General features: G+C 50.6%; 3 protein-coding genes across 3 annotated transcripts in view; all 3 read left to right on the top strand.

Moving 5' to 3' along the window:
* LOC496623 (uncharacterized) overlaps nucleotides 1–21,153 on the top strand; it is a 43,696-nt gene that overhangs the window by 4,757 nt on the left and 17,786 nt on the right. The gene's annotated exons all lie outside the window — the stretch shown is intronic.
* On the top strand, nucleotides 1,143–7,031 carry LOC105945797 (trypsin). The gene is made up of 5 exons (XM_031905658.1): nucleotides 1,143–1,228; nucleotides 2,933–3,083; nucleotides 5,172–5,425; nucleotides 5,750–5,886; nucleotides 6,800–7,031. The coding sequence occupies exons 1-5, from the start codon at nucleotides 1,189–1,191 to the stop codon at nucleotides 6,947–6,949; spliced, it is 732 nt and encodes a 243-aa protein (XP_031761518.1). The 5' UTR covers nucleotides 1,143–1,188; the 3' UTR covers nucleotides 6,950–7,031.
* prss1 (serine protease 1) lies at nucleotides 15,038–17,764 on the top strand. The gene is made up of 5 exons (NM_001015792.1): nucleotides 15,038–15,081; nucleotides 15,753–15,906; nucleotides 16,056–16,309; nucleotides 16,752–16,888; nucleotides 17,503–17,764. Exons 1-5 carry the CDS (start codon nucleotides 15,042–15,044, stop codon nucleotides 17,650–17,652), a joined length of 735 nt encoding a protein of 244 aa, NP_001015792.1. The 5' UTR covers nucleotides 15,038–15,041; the 3' UTR covers nucleotides 17,653–17,764.

The raw sequence follows: 21,153 nt of genomic DNA, 5'->3' as shown, positions 1-21,153 counted from the left end.
ACTACTGCACCCCCAATGTCCCACTACTGCACCCCACTGTCTGACTACTGCACCCCACTGTCTGACTACTGCACCCCCACTGTCTGACTACTGCACCCCCACTGTCTGACTACTGCACCCCCCACTGTCTAACTACTGCACCCCAACTGTCTGACTACTGCACCCCCACTGTCTGACTACTACACCCCCACTGTCATACTACTGCACCCCCATTGTCTGACTACTGCCCCCCCACTGTCCAACTAGCGTACATCAGTCATTAACCCCACTGGCCCCCCATACTCCTGCACCCCCAAACCTTGGGGATAATGATCTGTATCTCACACATATATTGTACATCAGTCAGGGACCCCACTGGCCCCCCTATACTCCTGCACCCCCAAACCTTGGGGATAATGATCTGTATCTCACACATATATTGTACATCAGTCAGGGACCCCACTGGCCCCCCTATACTCCTGCACCCCCAAACCTTGGGGATAATGATCTGTATCTCACACATATATTGTACATCAGTCAGGGACCCCACTGGCCCCCCTATACTCCTGCACCCCCAAACCTTGGGGATAATGATCTGTATCTCACACATATATTGTACATCAGTCAGGGACCCCACTGGCCCCCCTGTGTGAGGAACTCCCAGAGGGGCTGGGGGGCTGCCTGTCACTATGAGAGGTGTATGAGAGCTGAGAAGAGACAGCAGGGCTGAGAGAGTGGGGCAGTTACCCGGGAAGGGGGGAGTCCCAGGGGGGATAAGTTTGCTGAACTGTTTGTTAATGAATTGGGTTCCTGAGAGCTTTATGTTGGGAAGAATTTGCCCTAAATTAACCTGTGTTTTTGCCAGAAGCTAAGTTTGCCTACCTGCCTACCCTAGCTAATACCCCCAGCCATTACCAGTACAGTCAGTATATATATATATCGGTGCCCCTGACTAGGGAACTACAATGTTATTTATCAGTTTCCCAGTAAATATGCAGAAAGCTTTATGATATGACAGATAGGAATGTCTATATGTGGCAGTTGCTACGGGACAGGAATAGCCCCACACAAGGTCGCTGATACGGAACCTGTACAATTAGTTATTTATATACATTTATCTGGGGAACGAGGGAAACAGAAAGTTCCAGTCCCTGAATATAAATATCGGTTTTGTAGTGTAGGAAACGGTATTTTTGCTGAAAATCCACCATGAAGCTTCTCCTTCTGTGTGTCCTGCTGGGGGCAGCGGGTGAGTCTTTATCCCTATACCCCCCGTGTCCCCCCATTCCCACGTGTCCCCCCATTCCCACGTGTCCCCCCCATTCCCACGTGTCCCCCTATTCCCACGTGCCCCCCCATTCCCACTGCAGGTCTTTATCCCTATATCCCCCCATGGTCCCCCCATTCCCACTCAGTCTTTATTCCTATATCCCCCGTGTCCCCCCATTCCGACTCAGTCTTAATTCCTATTACCCCCCGTGTCCCCCCATTCCCACTCAGTCTTTATTCCTATATCCCCCCGTGTCCCCCCCATTCCCACTCAGTCTTTATTCCTATTCCCCCGTGTCCCCCCATTCTCACTCAGTCTTTATTTCTATATCCCCCGTGTCCCCCCATTCCCACTCAGTCTTTATTTCTATATCCCCCGTGTCCCCCCATTCCCACTCAGTCTTTATCCCTATATCCCCTGGTCTCCCCCCATTCCCACTCAGTCTTTATCCCCTATATCCCCTGTGTCCCCCCATGTCCCACTCAGGTCTTATTCCTATGATCCCCGCCGTGTCCCCACATTCCCCACTCAGTCTTTATTCCTATATCCCCCCCATGCCCCCATTCCCCACTCAGTTCTTTATTCCTATTATCCCCGCCGTGTCCCCCCATCCCACTCAGTCTTATTCCTATCCCCCCCGTTCCCCCCATTCCCCACTCAGTCTTTATTCCTATATCCCCCCTGCTGTCCCCCCATTCCCACTCAGTCTTTATTCCTATATCCCCCCGTTCCCCCTTCCATCCCAGCTTTCTAGTCCCCACTCAGTCTTTATCCCTATATCCCCCCGTGTCCCCCCATTCCCACTCAGTCTTTATTCGTATATTCCCTCCATGTTCCCCCATTCCCACTCAGTCTCTGTCCCATTCCAACTCAGTCTTTATCCCATTCCCACTCAGTCTTTATTCCTATATCTCCCGTGTCCCCCCATTCCCACTCAGTCTTTATTCCTATATCCCCTGTGTCCCCCCATTCCCACTCAGTCTTTATTCCTATATCCCCCACATGTCCCCCCATATCCACTCAGTCTTTATTTATTTCCCACTCAGTCTCTATCCCATTCGCACTCAGTCTCTATCCCATTCCCACTCAGTCTCTGTCCCATTCCCACTCAGTCTTTATCCCATTCCCACTCAGTCTTTATTCCATTCCCACTCAGTCTCTATCCCATTCCCACTCAGTCTCTATCCCATTCCCACTCAGTCTTTATCCCATTCCCACTCAGTCTTTATTCCATTCCCACTCAGTCTTTATTCCATTCCCACTCAGTCTCTATCCCATTCCCACTCAGTCTTTATTCCATTCCCACTCAGTCTCTATCCCATTCCCACTCAGTCTCTATCCCATTCCCACTCAGTCTCTATCCCATTCCCACTCAGTCTTTATCCCATTCCCACTCAGTCTCTATCCCATTCCCACTCAGTCTTTATCCCATTCCCACTCAGTCTTTATTCCATTCCCACTCAGTCTCTATCCCATTCCCACTCAGTCTTTATTCCATTCCCACTCAGTCTTTATTCCATTCCCACTCAGTCTTTATTCCATTCCCACTCAGTCTTTATTCCATTCCCACTCAGTCTTTATTCCATTCCCACTCAGTCTTTATTCCATTCCCACTTACACAGCGTATAATGAGATGTAGGTGTCTCTCAGGGGAGTGACTACTCTCTCTCTCTCCCTTCCCAGCTGCCTTTGATGATGATAAGATCGTCGGAGGTTACACTTGCGCCCCCAACTCCGTGCCCTACATCGTCTCCCTGAATGCCGGATACCATTTCTGTGGGGGGTCCCTGATCAGCAGCCAATGGGTCGTCTCTGCCGCTCACTGCTTTATGAAGTAAGAACACGGTAACATGACCAGCGCAAACATATAATAATCAACAAACATACATGTATTATATATACAGCATACAGTACGATGTTCCATTTGCTCCTCCCAGCGCTCCCTAATGGGTCGGGCTACTCCTTCATTTACTGTATGTGCAGCCCCATCGTTTTGTTCCTCCGTCTCCTATTTGTGCCCTTTGCCTGTCAGTAACGGCTCCCCCCATAGACCCCCCAATATCACTTGTACTTTATGCTTCCGCAAAATTTTTGTCAAAAAGGACACACGGTACCCACGTTTCGCTCATTTTCCACTGGGGCAGATTCGCTCATCACTACCAGCGAAATTACCCCGGTTAGCCATGATATAAACCATAATACTAAAGGGTAAGTGTATATTAGTTGGGGGTTAGAGTAGAAATCATCTGTGTATTTACGGCACAAGGGGCCTGATTCACTAAAGTGCGATAAAAATTATCGCACGCTTTTTTGCGATTCACCATAGCATTATCGCGCGATAAATTGCTATTTTCGCATGCAGTATTTCTCGCACTAGTTTTACCGCATACGTTCATTTCCGTGCTGAAAAGAATACGATCGCATGATTCACTATAACTTTTGCGCGCTAAATATCGCATTCGGCTATGCGAAAATTAACACCTACTACAGGCAGGCGATAATTATAGAAAAGTACAGTAAATGATTTTTTGCAATAAAATATGGACTTACAGTGTTATTTATTCAGTCTGTGTTTCCCCCAGAGTGACGCAGCCGCCAGTTTGCAGCGAAATGGGCATTTTTAATACAGTAATTTTCTGCAAGTATTGGCGTGTATGGCTAACATGGCGTGCGTTCATTTGCGCGACTATTTCTATTTGGCTACAAGTGATGAAATGTTTCGCCAGGCATGGATTCGCAGCAAATTTTATGACGTGCGTTGAATTTTTTCGTGGCGGATTTTTTCATGCGTTTCGCAAAACAATCCGCCAATGGCAAAACGCATGGAAAAATTCGCCACGCAAAAATTCACCGCACATCCAAAAATTGATACAAGTGTCAAAAAATAATAGTCACAGCAACAATTTTTTTGCCCGCACAACATTTTTGCCGTTTCGTGGATCTTTCGAAAGATTTGCTAATTTTTCACTAAAGAAACCAGGACACATTTGCTCATCACTAGTGGCTACTATTTATATGCTACTATTTATATGCTACAATTTATATGCTACTATTTATATGCTACTATTTATATGCTACTATTTATATGCTACCATTTATATGCTACTATTTATATGCTACTATTTATATGCTACCATTTATATGCTACCATTTATATGCTACCATTTATATGCTACTATTTATATGCTACTATTTATATGCTACTATTTATATGCTACTATTTATATGCTACCATTTATATGCTACTATTTATATGCTACTATTTATATGCTACCATTTATATGCTACTATTTATATGCTACTATTTATAAGCTACTATTTATATGCTACTATTTATATGCTACTATTTATATGATACCATTTATATGCTACTTTTATATGCTACTATTTATATGATACCATTTATATGTGGCTAATATTTATATACACCATTTATATGCGGCGACAATTTTTATACACTATTTCTATGCTACCATTCATATGCGGCGACTATTCGCTGGCGTAATTTAGTGAATGTACCGGCAAATACCGCATTGAAATAGTCTTTGCGAGTTAAATAACGCATGCAATATCGCGCCTAAAAAAGCGCAAGTATGCTTATAGTGAATCGTGCGAAAAATCGCGAAAATTAAGACGCGATAAAATTTTTAGCGCACGTTATAAATAGCGCACGTTTTTTCGCCCTTTAGTGAATCAGGCCCAATGTGTTTTATAGAAAGAGTTGGGAGGAGTTTCCCATACACCCAGGGTATAGAATCCTGGCACAGCCCAACGGGGGGTCTCACTACGGAACAGAACATTTATATGTACCGTATGGAACCTTCAGTCCGGCCACCATGTTCTCGAACTCATTTTCACTATCTTGTTATTTCTTATTTGGCGCCATTTCCATGTGTGACTGATATTAACCCTTTGCTCTCAGTAAAATCGAGGTGCGCCTGGGGGAACACGACATCAAAGCCACCGAGGGGACAGAGCAGTTCATTAACTCGGCCAAGGTGATCAAGAACAAGGGCTACAGCCCCAGGACATTGGACAACGATATCATGTTGATCAAACTGGCCACCCCCGCCATTCTCAATCAGTACGTCAGCCCCGTCCCACTGCCCTCCGGCTGCATAGAGCCCCGCGCCAACTGTCTCATCTCCGGCTGGGGCAACACTCTCAGCAGCGGCTGTAAGTCTCATTATGTCATAGGTGTCACTATAATAAATACAGGTTCATTCTGATGGGGATCAGCCCAGAGTATTGGGTGGGAATGGCTGTTAGTAGCCCGGAGCTAATGAGGGTGTGAGCCCCCCGGTTATGGATATTTCTGCTATTTCCCCTGTAGAAGGTTGAGCCTGGCAGCCATAGGAAACGTAGGTGCCCCCTGTGCTCATTTAGCACTAAAGGGTAAATAACTCTTAGATAATCATTTATTCCAACCATATCCCCGTGGGGCCTGCAGGCAGCACTTCTCTTACATGATATTCTCTCATATCTCCATTCTGTTTCCAGCAAACTACCCCAACCTGCTCCAGTGTGTAAGTGCCCCTGTCCTGACGGCAGATGAGTGCAACAAGGCCTACCCGGGGGAGATTACACAGAACATGATCTGCGTGGGGTTCCTAGAGGGAGGAAAAGACTCCTGTCAGGTAAGGGCTGCTGCCCAAGCTTTGAGCGTTGGACATAGAGGCAAGAACTCTCATACTGTCTGGGATACATTGAGCTGGGGGGCCCAGTGGCCTCCAGTTGTGCCGCTAATGGGATTCTGATCCCAAGGTTCCATTCACCCTGATATTTAGTATTTATAAGTCTAATGCAACTGGACTTGCTGAGGCACAAACCACAACTCAAGCAGAACCTGAGAAGGGTCAGCAAGTCCAGTTCATTTAGACTTATCCCTGCTGGATACCAAGAGGTGTTTATGGATGTTCTTTAGGTACCTTTAGCCTCCCAACCGGCTGCTCAGGCCACTCACTGACCCAATTAGAGCTGTAGTTCTGGAATACACGGAGGCTAAAGCTGGTTTGGTTCTGGGGGGAGAAGGAGGAAAGTCCAGCAGCAGAGAATGGCCGACAATGGGAGAGTTGGGTGGGATGGTGAGCAGCAAAGGGACACAGTAAATATATAAATATGAATCTAAAGGGGCTCCTGGAATAAAGGGGGCCCTGGAATAAAGGGGCTCCTGGAATAAAGGGGCTTCTGGAATAAAGGGGCTTCTGGAATAAAGGGGCTCCTGGAATAAAGGGGCTCCTGGAATAAAGGGGCTCCTGGAATAAAGGGGCTTCTGGAATAAAGGGGCTCCTGGAATAAAGGGGCTTCTGGAATAAAGGGGCTCCTGGACCATATATTTATGTTCCAAAGCTCAGTTGAGTAAATCAAGCTCAGGCTGTAGAGACCAATACATGGAAGGCCCTGTGGGTACAAACAACTCCAGGGAAATGTCCCTCACAGGTTCCAGTACTGGATGAGCAGAGACCACATTGCCCCTGAGGGACTGGGTGTATCTGATAGGTTGTTGCAGGTTGTATTTATAACAATTTCACCCAATTCCTCTCCCCTCAGGGTGACTCCGGTGGCCCCGTGGTGTGTAACGGGGAGCTGCAGGGCATTGTCTCCTGGGGCTACGGCTGTGCCGAAAAGAACTACCCCGGGGTCTACACCAAGGTCTGCAACTACAATGCCTGGATCGAGAGCACGGTGGCAGCAAACTGAGATTTATCCACATTGTATTGGGGGGAGAAACTGTTCTGTACGTGACACTTTGGGACAATAAATACCATTAATAATAAATATCTACTTGTGTAACTTGTGTTGTATCAGCCGGCGCGGCCTTGAGGTACTGATACCTGCTGGCAAAGGGCCCGGCGGCCATGATACGGATTCTTGGCTTTATTAAGGTTGGATGTAATGAGCCCGAGCCCTTGTAACTGCCCCACTGGCATCTATAGTGCAACCAGCCCATCCCCCTATACACTGTAATGTACTGGGTGTAATGGAACAGTGATTATAGGCCGGACTGGCAATCTGTGGGTACTGGGAATGCCGGGGGGGCTTTATGGTGCCATAGACACATTACATGATTTATGAGTGTTTAAGGTAAATACATGAAAATCACCAAATAACGACCAATCCCATGGCAGTGTGAGGCACCAATCATAATCAGAATATTGCAGCCCCGGGGTATAATGTGCCCCTTGGGGTCTCCCTATAGATACACAATGGTACCGTGATTCTCAGTGAGGCAGGGGTTAATCTTTCAGTGTACACGGCGCCGGGGTAATTCAGGGCAAAAAGACCCGCCCAACACACAGAGGGGAGGAGCTTAGCAGGCGGAGCAACATCCCATAAGGGCTGGAACATCAAACACTTTTCAATAAACGTCACATTCCTGTGTTTTCAAACCTTAAAGACCCAGCCCCAAAGCACAAGAACAGTAATGGGGTCCAAATGGCCCAATATAGGGGGGTAACCCCCCAGGACTCAGCAGTCTCTGTACCTCTCTAGGGAAAGGGGCAGTAATGAGGTCCGTGCCCCCCAGTGTAGTGAGGGGTGCTCTGATCCGTACATTGGGGAGACCAAAGAAGCACTCAGTAAGCGAATGGCCCAATATTGGGGGGTAACCCCTCAGTCTCTGTACCTCTCTAGGGAAAGGGCAGTAATGGGGTCTGTGCCCCCCAGTGTAGTGAGGGGTGCTCTGATCCGTACATTGGGGAGACCAAAGAAGCACTCAGTAAGCGAATGGCCCAATATAGGGGGGTAACCCCTCAGTCTCTGTACCTCTCTAGGGAAAGGGCAGTAATGGGGTCTGTGCCCCCCAGTGTAGTGGGGGGTGCTCTGATCCGTACATTGGGGAGACCAAAGAAGCACTCAGTAAGCGATTGGCCCAATATTGGGGGGTAACCTTTCAGTCTCTGTACCTCTCTAGGGAAAGGGGCAGAAATGGGGTCCGTGCCCCCCAGTGTAGTGAGGGGTGCTCTGATCCGTACATTGGGGAGACCAAAGAAGCACTCAGTAAGCGAATGGCCCAATATTGGGGGGTAACCCCTCAGTCTCTGTACCTCTCTAGGGAAAGGGGCAGTAATGGGGTCTGTGCCCCCCAGTGTAGTGGGGGGTGCTCTGATCCGTACATTGGGGAGACCAAATGGCCCAATATAGGGGGGTAACCCCTCAGTCTCTGTACCTCTCTAGGGAAAGGGCAGTAATGGGGTCTGTGCCCCCCAGTGTAGTGAGGGGTGCTCTGATCCGTACATTGGGGAGACCAAAGAAGCACTCAGTAAGCGAATGGCCCAATATAGGGGGGTAACCCCTCAGTCTCTGTACCTCTCTAGGGAAAGGGGCAGTAATGGGGTCCGTGCCCCCCAGTGTAGTGAGGGGTGCTCTGATCCGTACATTGGGGAGACCAAAGAAGCACTCAGTAAGTGAATGGCCCAATATAGGGGGGTAACCCCTCAGTCTCTGTACCTCTCTAGGGAAAGGGGCAGTAATGGGGTCCGTGCCCCCCAGTGTAGTGAGGGGTGCTCTGATCCGTACATTGGGGAGACCAAAGAAGCACTCAGTAAGCGAATGGCCCAATATAGGGGGGTAACCCCTCAGTCTCTCTACCTCTCTAGGGAAAGGGGCAGTAATGGGGTCCGTGCCCCCCAGTGTAGTGAGGGATGCTCTGATCCGTACATTGGGGAGACCAAAGAAGCACTCAGTAAGCGAATGGCCCAATATTGGGGGGTAACCCCTCAGTCTCTGTACCTCTCTAGGGAAAGGGGCAGTAATGGGGTCTGTGCCCCCCAGTGTAGTGGGGGGTGCTCTGATCCGTACATTGGGGAGACCAAATGGCCCAATATAGGGGGGTAACCCCTCAGTCTCTGTACCTCTCTAGGGAAAGGGGCAGTAATGGGGTCTATGCCCCCCAGTGTCCCAGTGTAGTGAGGGGTGCTCTGATCCGTACATTGGGGAGACCAAAGAAGCACTCAGTAAGCGAATGGCCCAATATTGGGGGGTAACCCCTCAGTCTCTGTACCTCTCTAGGGAAAGGGGCAGTAATGGGGTCTGTGCCCCCCAGTGTAGTGGGGGGTGCTCTGATCCATACATTGGGGAGACCAAAGAAGCACTCAGTAAGGGAATGGCCCAATATAGGGGGGTAACCCCTCAGTCTCTGTACCTCTCTAGGGAAAGGGGCAGTAATGGGGTCCGTGCCCCCCAGTGTAGTGAGGGGTGCTCTGATCTGTACATTGGGGAGACCAAATGGCCCAATATAGGGGGGTAACCCCCCAGGATTCAGCAGTCTCTGTACCTCTCTAGGGAAAGGGGCAGCAATGGGCATATGTTGGGCAGAGAGGACAGGGGGAGGGAAAGGGGCCATTGATGCCAAACTGGAATATACCATTGCTGGACAGAGGGGGGAGCTGCGTCACCGCTTTTCATTATTTACAGTGGCACTTTGCCACCCAAACCCGCGGTTTCACAACAATTCCCACTCCCACTCATGTACATTGGAACCTTAACCCCTTCCTCACTGAGAATCACGGTCCCGTTGTGCCTGGATCTCACTTTTACCCCTCTGTGGGTTCCAGCCAACACCCAACTGGAACCATTGTGATTGGATGCCTGTGACTGTACTACCCTCGGGGGTATAAATGCCGGGGGGGGGGGGGTTGGGGTTCCCTCCCACTCAGTTGAACTGAAGAAGCCACTCGGATGAGGGTGAAACTCAGAAAGTCCAGTTGCTTTAGGGTTAATTCTACTAAATATATTATAAATATAAATATAGCCCCTATAGTTAGAGGCACAAACTATACCCTGTGTATCCAATGGGATCCCTCCTGCTCCCGTCACAAGGCCCCTCCCCAAATTTTAAAAGACCAAACCCCACCCACCTCCCTGCGTCTCTGTAATGAGCTCCTACTGGGATAGGGAGGGAGGGGGCGTTACTAACATGGAGCTCCGCCCAGAGAGGAAGTTGATCACAGTAGAGCTGCCCATACGAACCAATGGGACAGCCCCGTGTGTGGGGGACATTACCATCCCGCTCATTTTCATACCATGGCGGTTGGCCATTTATTCTATGGGACGGGTTAGAGAATTCCGGTTGGATAAGGATAAAACCTGCTCATTGTGTATCTGCCGATACCCTTGGGGGCCACAATGGAGTCATACGATTGGTCCCTGTAACTATTTCCTGTACAGAACCCCCTCCCATTGGTTATTATTGGGGCTTTATCCTATAGTTCCAGGCTGAATGTGAGTTTCAATTGCGGTTAAACCTACGGCCGATATCCCAACGTTGGTCAGTGTATATGGCTGTAATGTATACTCTGCCCCAATGGGAGGGCAATGGGCGAATGGGAGAAACCCACAATGAGAAGCACAATCGATGATGGAACCCCAGCAACAGGGAAGTCTACAAAGATAATAGAAATCCTGTAGTACAGACTTTATACTATATACATTATACAGGGCAGGGATCCCCAGCCTTTTTTACCTGTGAGCCACACTCAGATATACAGTTTTGGGGGGGCCACACAAGCATGAAAAAACTTCTTTGGGGGAGCCAAGTAAGGGCTGTGATTGGCTGTTTGGTAGGCCATGTGACCGTTGGCCTGTAGGAGGTGTAAAGTTGTGACTCTGTGTTGCCCCAATTGGGATGAGCGAATCTGACACTTTTTTGTTAACTTGTGTTACTTTTTTTTATGCACACAAACCCATCACTGGCCCCCAAGCCAGAAATGTAAAAATGAGCCCCTATTTGAGGCCACTGGGAGCAACATCCAAGGGGTTGGGGGGCAACATGTTCCCCCTGAGTCACTGGTTGGGGGTCCCTGGTATAGAGGTTGAGGGGCAAAGCAAACTGCCAGACTGAGGGGCCAGTAGGACTTTATATCACTAGAGGTGACACCCCAGAAAGTGAGCCCCATAAACATACCAGCGGGATGCCCCCAGAATACCCTGCCGGGGGGTGTTGGGTAGGGGGTTCCTCACGGTGAGGGGGTTGGGGAATGCCCTGCCGGGGGGTGTTGGGTAGGGGGTTCCTCACGGTGAGGGCAGTGAGGGGGTTGGGGAATGCCCTGCCGGGGGGTGTTGGGTTGGGGTTCCCCAAGGGAAGGGGGTTGGGGAATGCCCTGCCGGGGGATGTTGGGTAGGGGGTTCCTCACGGTGAGGGGTTGGGGAATGCCCTGCCGGGGGATGTTGGGTAGGGGGTTCCTCACGGTGAGGGCAGTGAGGGGGTTGGGGAATGCCCTGCCGGGGGATGTTGGGTAGGGGGTTCCTCACGGTGAGGGGTTGGGGAATGCCCTGCCGGGGGATGTTGGGTAGGGGGTTCCTCACGGTGAGGGCAGTGAGGGGGTTGGGGAATGCCCTGCCGGGGTTTGTTGGGTAGGGGGTTCCTCACGGTGAGGGCAGTGAGGGGGTTGGGCAATGCCCTGCCGGGGGATGTTGGGTAGGGGGTTCCTCACGGTGAGGGCAGTGAGGGGGTTGGGCAATGCCCTGCCGGGGGATGTTGGGTAGGGGGTTCCTCACGGTGAGGGCAGTGAGGTTGGGGAATGCCCTGCCGGGGGTTGTTGGGTAGGGGGTTCCTCACGGTGAGGGCAGTGAGGGGGTTGGGGAATGCCCTGCCGGGGGGTGTTGGGTAGGGGGTTCCTCACGGTGAGGGCAGTGAGGTTGGGGAATGCCCTGCCGGGGGATGTTGGGTAGGGGGTTCCTCACGGTGAGGGCAGTGAGGGGGTTGGGGAATGCCCTGCCGGGGGATGTTGGGTAGGGGGTTCCTCACGGTGAGGGCAGTGAGGGGGTTGGGGAATGCCCTGCCGGGGGGTGTTGGGTAGGGGGTACCTCACGGTGAGGGCAGTGAGGGGGTTGGGGAATGCCCTGCCGGGGTTTGTTGGGTAGGGGGTTCCTCACGGTGAGGGCAGTGAGGGGGTTGGGCAATGCCCTGCCGGGGGATGTTGGGTAGGGGGTTCCTCACGGTGAGGGCAGTGAGGGGGTTGGGCAATGCCCTGCCGGGGGATGTTGGGTAGGGGGTTCCTCAGGGTGAGGGCAGTGAGGGGGTTGGGGAATGCCCTGCCGGGGAATGTTGGGTAGGGGGTTCCTCACGGTGAGGGCAGTGAGGGGGTTGGGGAATGCCCTGCCGGGTGGTGTTGGGTAGGGGGTACCTCACGGTTAGGGCAGTGAGGGGGTTGGGGAATGCCCTGCCGGGGGATGTTGGGTGGGGGGTTCCTCACGGAGAGGGCAGTGAGGGGGTTGGGCAATGCCCTGCCGGGGGATGTTGGGTAGGGGGTTCCTCACGGTGAGGGCAGTGAGGGGGTTGGGCAATGCCCTGCCGGGGGATGTTGGGTAGGGGGTTCCTCACGGTGAGGGCAGTGAGGTTGGGGAATGCCCTGCCGGGGGTTGTTGGGTAGGGGGTTCCTCACGGTGAGGGCAGTGAGGTTGGGGAATGCCCTGCCGGGGGATGTTGGGTAGGGGGTTCCTCACGGTGAGGGCAGTGAGGGGGTTGGGGAATGCCCTGCCGGGGGATGTTGGGTAGGGGGTTCCTCACGGTGAGGGCAGTGAGGGGGTGGGGAATGCCCTGCCGGGGGTGTTGGGTAGGGGGTACCTCACGGTGAGGGCAGTGAGGGGTTGGGGAATGCCCTGCCGGGGTTTGTTGGGTAGGGGGTTCCTCACGGTGAGGGCAGTGAGGGGGTTGGGCAATGCCCTGCCGGGGGATGTTGGGTAGGGGGTTCCTCACGGTGAGGGCAGTGAGGGGGTTGGGCAATGCCCTGCCGGGGGATGTTGGGTAGGGGGGTTCCTCACGGTGAGGGCAGTGAGGTTGGGGAATGCCCTGCCGGGGGATGTTGGGTAGGGGGTTCCTCACGGTGAGGGCAGTGAGGGGGTTGGGGAATGCCCTGCCGGGGATGTTGGGTAGGGGGTTCCTCACGGTGAGGGCAGTGAGGGGGTTGGGGAATGCCCTGCCGGGGGATGTTGGGTAGGGGGTTCCTCACGGTGAGGGCAGTGAGGGGTTGGGGAATGCCCTGCCGGGGGATGTTGGGTAGGGGGTTCCTCACGGTGAGGGCAGTGAGGGGGTTGGGGAATGCCCTGCCGGGGGATGTTGGGTAGGGGGTTCCTCACGGTGAGGGCAGTGAGGGGGTTGGGGAATGCCCTGCCGGGGATGTTGGGTAGGGGTTCCTCACGGTGAGGGCAGTGAGGGGTTGGGGAATGCCCTGCCGGGGGGTGTTGGTAGGGGTACCTCACGGTGAGGGCAGTGAGGGGGGTTGGGGAATGCCCTGCTGGGGGATGTTGGGTAGGGGGTTCCTCACGGTGAGGGCAGTGAGGGGGTTGGGAATGCCCTGCTGGGGGATGTTGGGGTAGGGGTTCTCACGGTGAGGGCAGTGAGGGGGTTGGGGAATGCCCTAGCCGGGGGGTGTTGGGTAGGGGGTACCTCACGGTGAGGGCAGTGAGGGGGTTGGGGAATGCCCTGCCGGGGGGTGTTGGGTAGGGGGAGTTCCTCATGGTGAGGGCAGTGAGGGGGTTGGGGAATGCCCTGCCGGGGGATGTTGGGTAGGGGGTTCCTCACGGGGAGGGCAGTGAGGGGGTTGGGGAATGCCCTGCCGGGGGATGTTGGTAGGGGGTTCCTCACGGGGAGGCAGTGAGGGGTTGGGGGAATGCCCTGCCGGGGGATGTTGGGTAGGGGGTTCTCACGGGAGGGCAGTGAGGGGGTTGGGGAATGCCCTGCCGGGGATGTTGGGTGGGGGTTCCTCACGGCTGAGGGCCAGTGAGGGGGTTGCGGAATGCCTGCGGGGGATGTTGGGTAGGGGGTTCCTCACCGGTGAGAGCAGTGAGGGGGTTGGGGGGAATGCCCTTGCCGGGGGATGTTGGGTAGGGAGTTCCCTCACGGTGAGGTGTTGGGGATGCCTGCCGGGGATGTTGGGTGGGTTCCGTGAGGGGGTTGGGGAATTGCCCTGCCGGGGAAGTTGGGTAGGGGGTTCCTCACAGTGAGGGCAGGAGGGGGTTGGGGGAATGCCCCTGTGCCGGGGGATGTGGGTAGGGGGTTCCTCACGGTGGAGGGGGTTGGGGGAATGCCCGTGCCGGGGGATGTTGGGTAGGGGGTTCCTCACGGGTGAGGGCAGTGAGGGGGTTGGGGAATGCCCTGCCTGGGGGATGTTGGGTAGGGGGTTCCTCACGGTGAGGGCAGTGAGGGGGTTGGGGAATGCCCCTGCCGGGCGATGTTGGGTTAGGGGGTTCCTCCACGGTGAGGGCAGTGAGGGGGGTTGGGGAATGCCCTGCCGGGGGATGTTGGGTAGGGGGTTCCTCATGGTGAGGGCAGTGAGGGGGTTGGGGAATGCCCTGCCGGGCGATGTTGGGTAGGGGGTTCCTCACAGTGAGGGCAGTAAGGTTGGGGAATGCCCTGCCGGGGGATGTTGGGTAGGGGGTTCCTCCAGTGAGGGGGTTGGGGAATGCCCTGCCGGGGAATGTTGGGTAGGGGGTTCCTCACCAACCCCTGGTTATTCTGCCCAGAGGGGCATTTGTCAGTATTTAACCCAAACACATTTTCTATGACTTTCTGCATCTCTCTGACCAGTAATGGAAGGTTCTGCTGTCAGACGACTCTGTATCTCAGGTGCATCATGGGACGTGGGAAGCCGAGGGCAGGTGACAGCTGTGGGTCAGGGCAGAGGTCCATCTTTTTGTTTAACAAGTTCTCCCCCATCTGTCGGGCGCCTGTGAAGTTGTCCTTGGTGACCTCAGGAGCCCTCGGCTGGGCAATGTTTGCCCCCCCCCGGGGACGGTATAAATGTGGGTCCCACAAGTCCCCAAGTGCAGAACTCGCAGAACGAGATCAACCATGAAGTTCCTCATCGTCCTGGTCTTGTTGGGAGCAGCCGGTGAGTATATTGGGGGGCCCAAGGGTCATAAGGGACAATACTGGGTACATTGTATCCCCAGAACCCCATGATTTGTCAGAATAAGCACTCATTGGTCCCTATCACATTCCCATCAGTCCCTGCCCCAGTGAGCTTACAATCTAAGGTCCCTATCATATTCCCATCTGTCCCTGCCCCAGTGAGCTTACACTCTAAGGTCCCTATCCCATTCCCATCAGCCCCTGCCCCAGTGAGCTTACAATCTAAGGTCCCTATCCCATTCCCATCAGCCCCTGCCCCAGTGAGCTTACAATCTAATGTCCCTATCCCATTCCCATCAGCCCCTGCCCCAGTGAGCTTACAATCTAAGGTCCCTATCCCATTCCCATCAGTCCCTGCCCCAGTGAGCTTACAATCTAAGGTACCTATCCCATTCCCATCAGTCCCTGCCCCAGTGAGCTTACAATCTAAGGTCCCTATCCCATTCCCATCAGTCCCTGCCCCAGTGAGCTTACACTCTAAGGTCCCTATCCCATTCCCATCAGCCCCTGCCCCAGTGAGCTTACAATCTAAGGTCCCTATTCCATTCCCATCATTCCCTGCCCCAGTGAGCTTACAATCTAAGGTCCCTATTCCATTCCCATCAGCCCCTGCCCATCTGCTGACGTTTGATGTCCCTTTTCTCTCTTCAGTTGCCTTTGAAGATGATGATAAGATCGTAGGGGGTTTCACCTGCACCAAGAACGCCGTTCCTTACCAAGTGTCCCTGAATGCTGGATACCATTTCTGTGGGGGGTCCCTGATTAACAGCCAATGGGTGGTCTCTGCCGCTCACTGCTACAAATCGTAAGTCCCACTATTCCCTCTGTGGCTGAATTCCTATTGTTCTTACTGGACGGTCTCAGTGAGTAGGCTGTAGGGCTGTAGCTGTCTGTGCAGTCTATTCCTGGGCTGTCTATATTTACTCTATGTAAGACTCTTTGTGTTGCCTTTAGTCGTATCCAGGTCCGACTCGGGGAGCACAACATTGCTGTAAATGAAGGGACAGAACAATTCATTGAGTCCCAGAAAGTCATCAAGCACCCGAGCTACAACTCCCGGAACCTGGACAACGACATTATGTTGATCAAACTTTCCACCACCGCCAGACTCAGCTCCAACATCCAATCGGTGCCTCTGCCCTCGGCCTGCGCTTCTGCCGGCACCAACTGCCTGATCTCCGGCTGGGGGAACACCCTGAGCAGCGGCAGTAAGTCGGCCAACCCCCTGGGGACCAACCCTCACATTGTATTAATAGACTCCCACAACTCCCAGCCATACAGCCAAGTGCATTGTACTTATATAGGCACAAAGGGTACAAGAACCCCAGGGAACTGTATATTCACACAGGTACCACTAGGGAATGGTTACCCATAGCAACCATAGCCATATTGTCCCATATAATGTTGTCTATTTCATGACTTTATTCGTGGCCAGTACAAGGCAATATATATGGCAACGATGAGCAACTAGTCACATCCCCAGGCACAAATACCTGTTATCAGGACAAGTCCATGTTCCATGTTCATTGTAGGCCTCTTAACCCTACTCAAGAGGGAGGACATTGGGAGGTGCCAGAAACAACTTTATAGAACCAAAAATAGATTTATAGAGGTTTATTTTGAATTCCATGTCATTTCTTTCATATGCAGCCAACTACCCCGACCTCCTGCAGTGCCTGAATGCCCCCATCCTGACTGCCAGTGAGTGCAGTAACTCCTACCCCGGGGAGATCACCAACAACATGTTCTGTGCCGGCTTCTTGGCTGGTGGCAAAGACTCTTGTCAGGTATTTCCCTCTCCCGTACCCCATAATCTCTCTCCTGGACCCCATATTCTCTCTCCAGGACCATATATTCTCTCTCTAGTACCCCATATTCTCTCTTCCGGACCCCATATTCTCTCTCCTGGACGCAATAATCTTCCCCCTGACCCCACATTCTCTCTCCTGGACCCCATATTCTTCTCCCAGACCCCATATTCTCTCTCCCGTACCCCTTATTCTCTCTTTTGGGCCCCATATTCTCTCTCCTGGACCCCATATTCTCTCTTCCGGACATTATATTCTCTCTCCTGGAGCCCATATTCTCTCTTCTGGACATTATATTCTCTCTCCTGGAGCCCATATTCTTCTCCCGGACCCCATATTCTCTCTCCTGGACCCCATATTCTTCTCCAAGACTCCATATTCTCTCTCCCGTACCCCATATTCTCTCTTCCGGACCCCATATTCTCTCTCACATACCCCATATTTTCTCACCTGTAGCCCATATTCTCTCTTCCAGACCCCATATTCCCTCTCCCCGACCCCATATTCCCTCTCCCGTACCCCATATTCTCTCTCCCATACCCCAGAGCTCAGGGAAATGGGAAACCAACTGATTCATCTCTCTTCTTTTACAGGGTGACTCTGGTGGCCCCGTTGTGTGCAATGGGCAACTGCAGGGAGTGGTGTCCTGGGGCTATGGCTGTGCCCAGAGGAACTACCCCGGTGTCTACACCAAGGTCTGCAACTATGTGTCTTGGATCCAGAACACCATTGCTGCCAACTAAATCCCTGCCCTCTATTCTTTCTCCCTCCCCCGAGGAACCTTTTCAGTCCTGATGTAGAGTCTAGATACTCAATAAAGGTTTCTCAAGAGCAAATAAAGTGATCATTTCACTATATTGTGGTTTGTGTAGTTTGTGTTCCTATATAGAGTTGTCTAACTATAGCGCAAACAGAGCATATCTCTCATTATACAGGCATTTATATGGTAAGAGCCTTTGTGCTGAGGATGATGAGGGTCGGTCACAATGAAAAATCTGTGTTGGGTTTTACTAGGGATTAAACAATATTGGCAAATACAAAAGCACAAACCTATAAGAACTACAGATGTTATTGCCATGGGTTATAATCCATTAATGAAATGTTCCATTGGGTGGGGGAGGTCAGAGGTTAGAAGGCAGAGAATATAGGGTTGGGTTACATTACACTACTGGTTCCTTTATAATTGGACCCGACAGCTGTCTGTTGACTGAACTGCAGCTAAAATGGGGCAAAATACCTCACAACCCCTTATTCGGCAGAGAATGGGTGATGTTTCCCTTGTAGTCTTGGGTAAAGGTTCATCATACAGAATAGAGGCTCCATTAAACCATCAACAAATCCGTAATCCTCACCCAGTAATCGCTTTTATTTTATAAGGCACTATTATTATTAGTCAGTAGCTGCACTCTAATGGGAAGTGACCAACTGCTATAAATACAGGGCGCATGATGAAACAGCAAGATAAATGGGCAGAGGGACCTCATTCCATTCACTTGTACCCCCCTGAGCTGGTTCAGCTGCTTTAATGAGAGTCCCGTGGGCTACCCAATAGCCAATCACAGCCCTTCAGCCCTCTAGGTCCCTCTAGGAACTTTTTTCATGCTTGTGTTGCCCCCAACTTTTTTTATATTTAAATGTTACTCACGGGTAAAAAAAGATCGGGGACCCCTGCCCTAAAGGTTAAAACATCTCATGTTTTGAGGGATCACAAATATTTGGACCAGAGAGAATTAAAAAAAAGGTTGGACTTTCTATTTTTAAAACTGTAATGAAGAGCTTCCTGCAGACTCATTTGATTGAATGAAGAAACCTTTTTTTTTCCAGAGATCCTTCTCATCCTTCTCAATCCACCAAAGAAGAATGAGGTTTCTCAGAGACACCACGAATAGATATATTTCATAACTCTCTATTATGGGCCAATGTTATGTTTTCCAAAAGTAGATCTTCATCTACCAAATCCAGTAAAGCAAACATGGGTTTAGGTTTTATTTTGGGTTTAGATTATGAGAAAGGAAAATCTCCATCTCCCCAGAACAGTGTGGATTCGTCAAGGGGAGATCAGGAACTAAAAATTTAAGAAGCTTAATTAAAGTCATATACTCAGCTAAAACTAATAAAATCCCAATCTCATTGGTGGGTATAGATGCAGAGAAAGCTTTCAACAACATTTGCTGGGACCATCTATTAGACTCTCTAGAAGCTTTTGGTTTTCAAAGCCCTTTCATTGATTTAATTCACTTATTATATTCAGTCCCAACTACTCAGATATTGGCAGCAGGAGAACTCTCAAAACGAATCTATATGAAAAGAGGAACTAGACAGGGTTGTCCTTTATCACCCCTATTATATGACCCATCCTTGGAACCTTTAATTAGAACACTAAAAATTGCTGATTCATTGCACAAATTATCAATAAATAAAATAAACGTTCAATTAACTGCTTTTGCTGATGATTTACTGCTACAGTTGTGTTCAAAATTATTCAAGCCCCACTGAAATTGAGTGTTTTGACCAGTTTGACATTGATTTTGATCATTTCAGTCATCTTGTTTACAATTAAATCAAAGAGGCACTTGTAAGTCAGACAAATATAACATAACATTTATAATGAAATAACCACAAGTGTCTTTTCTGTGTTCACATCATTATCAGTTTTATTCAACCCCCCAGTGACAATCATTCTTAGTACTTAGTACAACATCCTTTTCCAGTTATAACAGCTTTTAAACGTGAAGCATAGCTTGACACAAGTGTCTTGCATCGATCTACGGGTATCTGAGCCCATTCTTCATGGGCAAAAGCCTCCAGTTCAGTCACATTCTTAGGCTTGCGCGCTGCAACTGCTTTCTTTAAGTCCCACCAGAGGTTCTCAATCGGATTTAAGTCTGGTGACTGCGATGGCCACTCCAAAATGTTCCAGCCTTTAATCTGCAACCATGCTCTAGTGGACTTGGAGGTATGCTTGGGATCATTGTCCTGTTGAAAGGCCCAACGTCTCCCAAGCGTCAGGTTTGTGACGGACTGCATCACATTTTCTTCCAATATCTCCTGGTACTGAAGAGAATTCATGGTACCTTGCACACGCTGAAGCTTCCCTGTACCTGCACAAGCAAAACAGCCCCAAAGCATGATTGAACCCCCACCATGCTTCACAGTAGGCAAGGTGTTCTTTTCTTCATAGGCCTCCTCCAAACATAGTGTTGATCCATGGGCCCAAACAGTTCTAATTTTGTTTCATCAGTCCACAGAACACTATCCCAAAACTTTTGTGGTTTGTCCACATGACTTTTGGCATACTGCAGTCGACTCTACTTATTCTTTGGAGACAGCAAAGGGGTGCGCCTGGGAGTTCTGGCATGGAGGCCTTCATTACGCAGTGTGCGCCTTATTGTCTGAGCGGAAGCTTCAGTACCCGCATCTGACAAATCTTTTTTCAGTTCCTCAGCAGTCACACGGGGACTTTTCTCCACTTTGCGCTTCAGGTAGCGCACAGCAGTCAGCATCTTCTTTCTGCCATGACCAGGTAGCGTTTCAACAGTGCCCTTTGCCTTGAATTTGCGAATGATGCTTCCTATGGTGTCTCTTGGTATGTTTAACATCTTTGCAATCTTCTTATAGCCATTGCCCTTCCTGTGAAGAGAAATCACCTCTTCTCTTGTCTCCCTGGCCCATTCTCTTGTCTCCCTGGCCCATTCTCTTGTCTCCCTGGCCCATTCTCTTGTCTCCCTGGCCCATTCTCTTGTCTCCCTGGCCCATTCTCTTGACTTCACCATGTTTGTAAACTCACCAGTAAATGTCTAGATGGAGCTGAGTATCACAGTCATTATAAATCTGCCTAATTTTGTCCTTATTATGCTTGATTGCTGCTCGTTGACATCCACAAGTGTTTTCAATACCTGATGGAAAACACGTGAATGAACCTCTTTTCTTAAGGGTGGTAGTCTTTAAGGGGTTGAATAATTGTGTCAATGAAGAAATCACAAAAAAAACATTTAATACTGTATTACAAAAACAATTGATGTCATTTTAGTTGCATTTGGTTCTTTAAAAAGTCCCTGTAAGATTTCATTCTGAACACAATTACAAATGTACACTGAATTCCCTGAAACCCTTTACAGCATTGTCTACCATTTGGAAACAAAAAGGAATACAATATATAAAAGACTTTATTTCACCATCTTCTGATAAAATTCTGGATTGGTCAGAATTCAGCAGTAAATATCAAATTTCAGAAAAAGAAAAAT

Source organism: Xenopus tropicalis, chromosome 7 (assembly GCF_000004195.4).
Source record: "Xenopus tropicalis strain Nigerian chromosome 7, UCB_Xtro_10.0, whole genome shotgun sequence".
Taxonomy (NCBI): domain Eukaryota; kingdom Metazoa; phylum Chordata; class Amphibia; order Anura; family Pipidae; genus Xenopus; species Xenopus tropicalis.
Note: the sequence above shows the minus strand (reverse complement) of the source record. Positions and strands in the feature narration are given on the sequence as shown.

Bases quoted from the DNA above. Each gene is read 5' to 3' on its own strand.
- LOC105945797 (XM_031905658.1), top strand. From the start codon at position 1,189: ATGAAGCTTCTCCTTCTGTGTGTCCTGCTGGGGGCAGCGG. The intron at 1,229-2,932 runs GTGAGTCTTTAT...CTCCCTTCCCAG, and splicing joins TGTCCTGCTGGGGGCAGCGG to CTGCCTTTGATGATGATAAG. The intron at 5,426-5,749 runs GTAAGTCTCATT...TTCTGTTTCCAG, and splicing joins CAACACTCTCAGCAGCGGCT to CAAACTACCCCAACCTGCTC.
- prss1 (NM_001015792.1), top strand. From the start codon at position 15,042: ATGAAGTTCCTCATCGTCCTGGTCTTGTTGGGAGCAGCCG. The intron at 15,907-16,055 runs GTAAGTCCCACT...TGTTGCCTTTAG, and splicing joins GCCGCTCACTGCTACAAATC to TCGTATCCAGGTCCGACTCG. The intron at 16,889-17,502 runs GTATTTCCCTCT...CTTCTTTTACAG, and splicing joins GTGGCAAAGACTCTTGTCAG to GGTGACTCTGGTGGCCCCGT.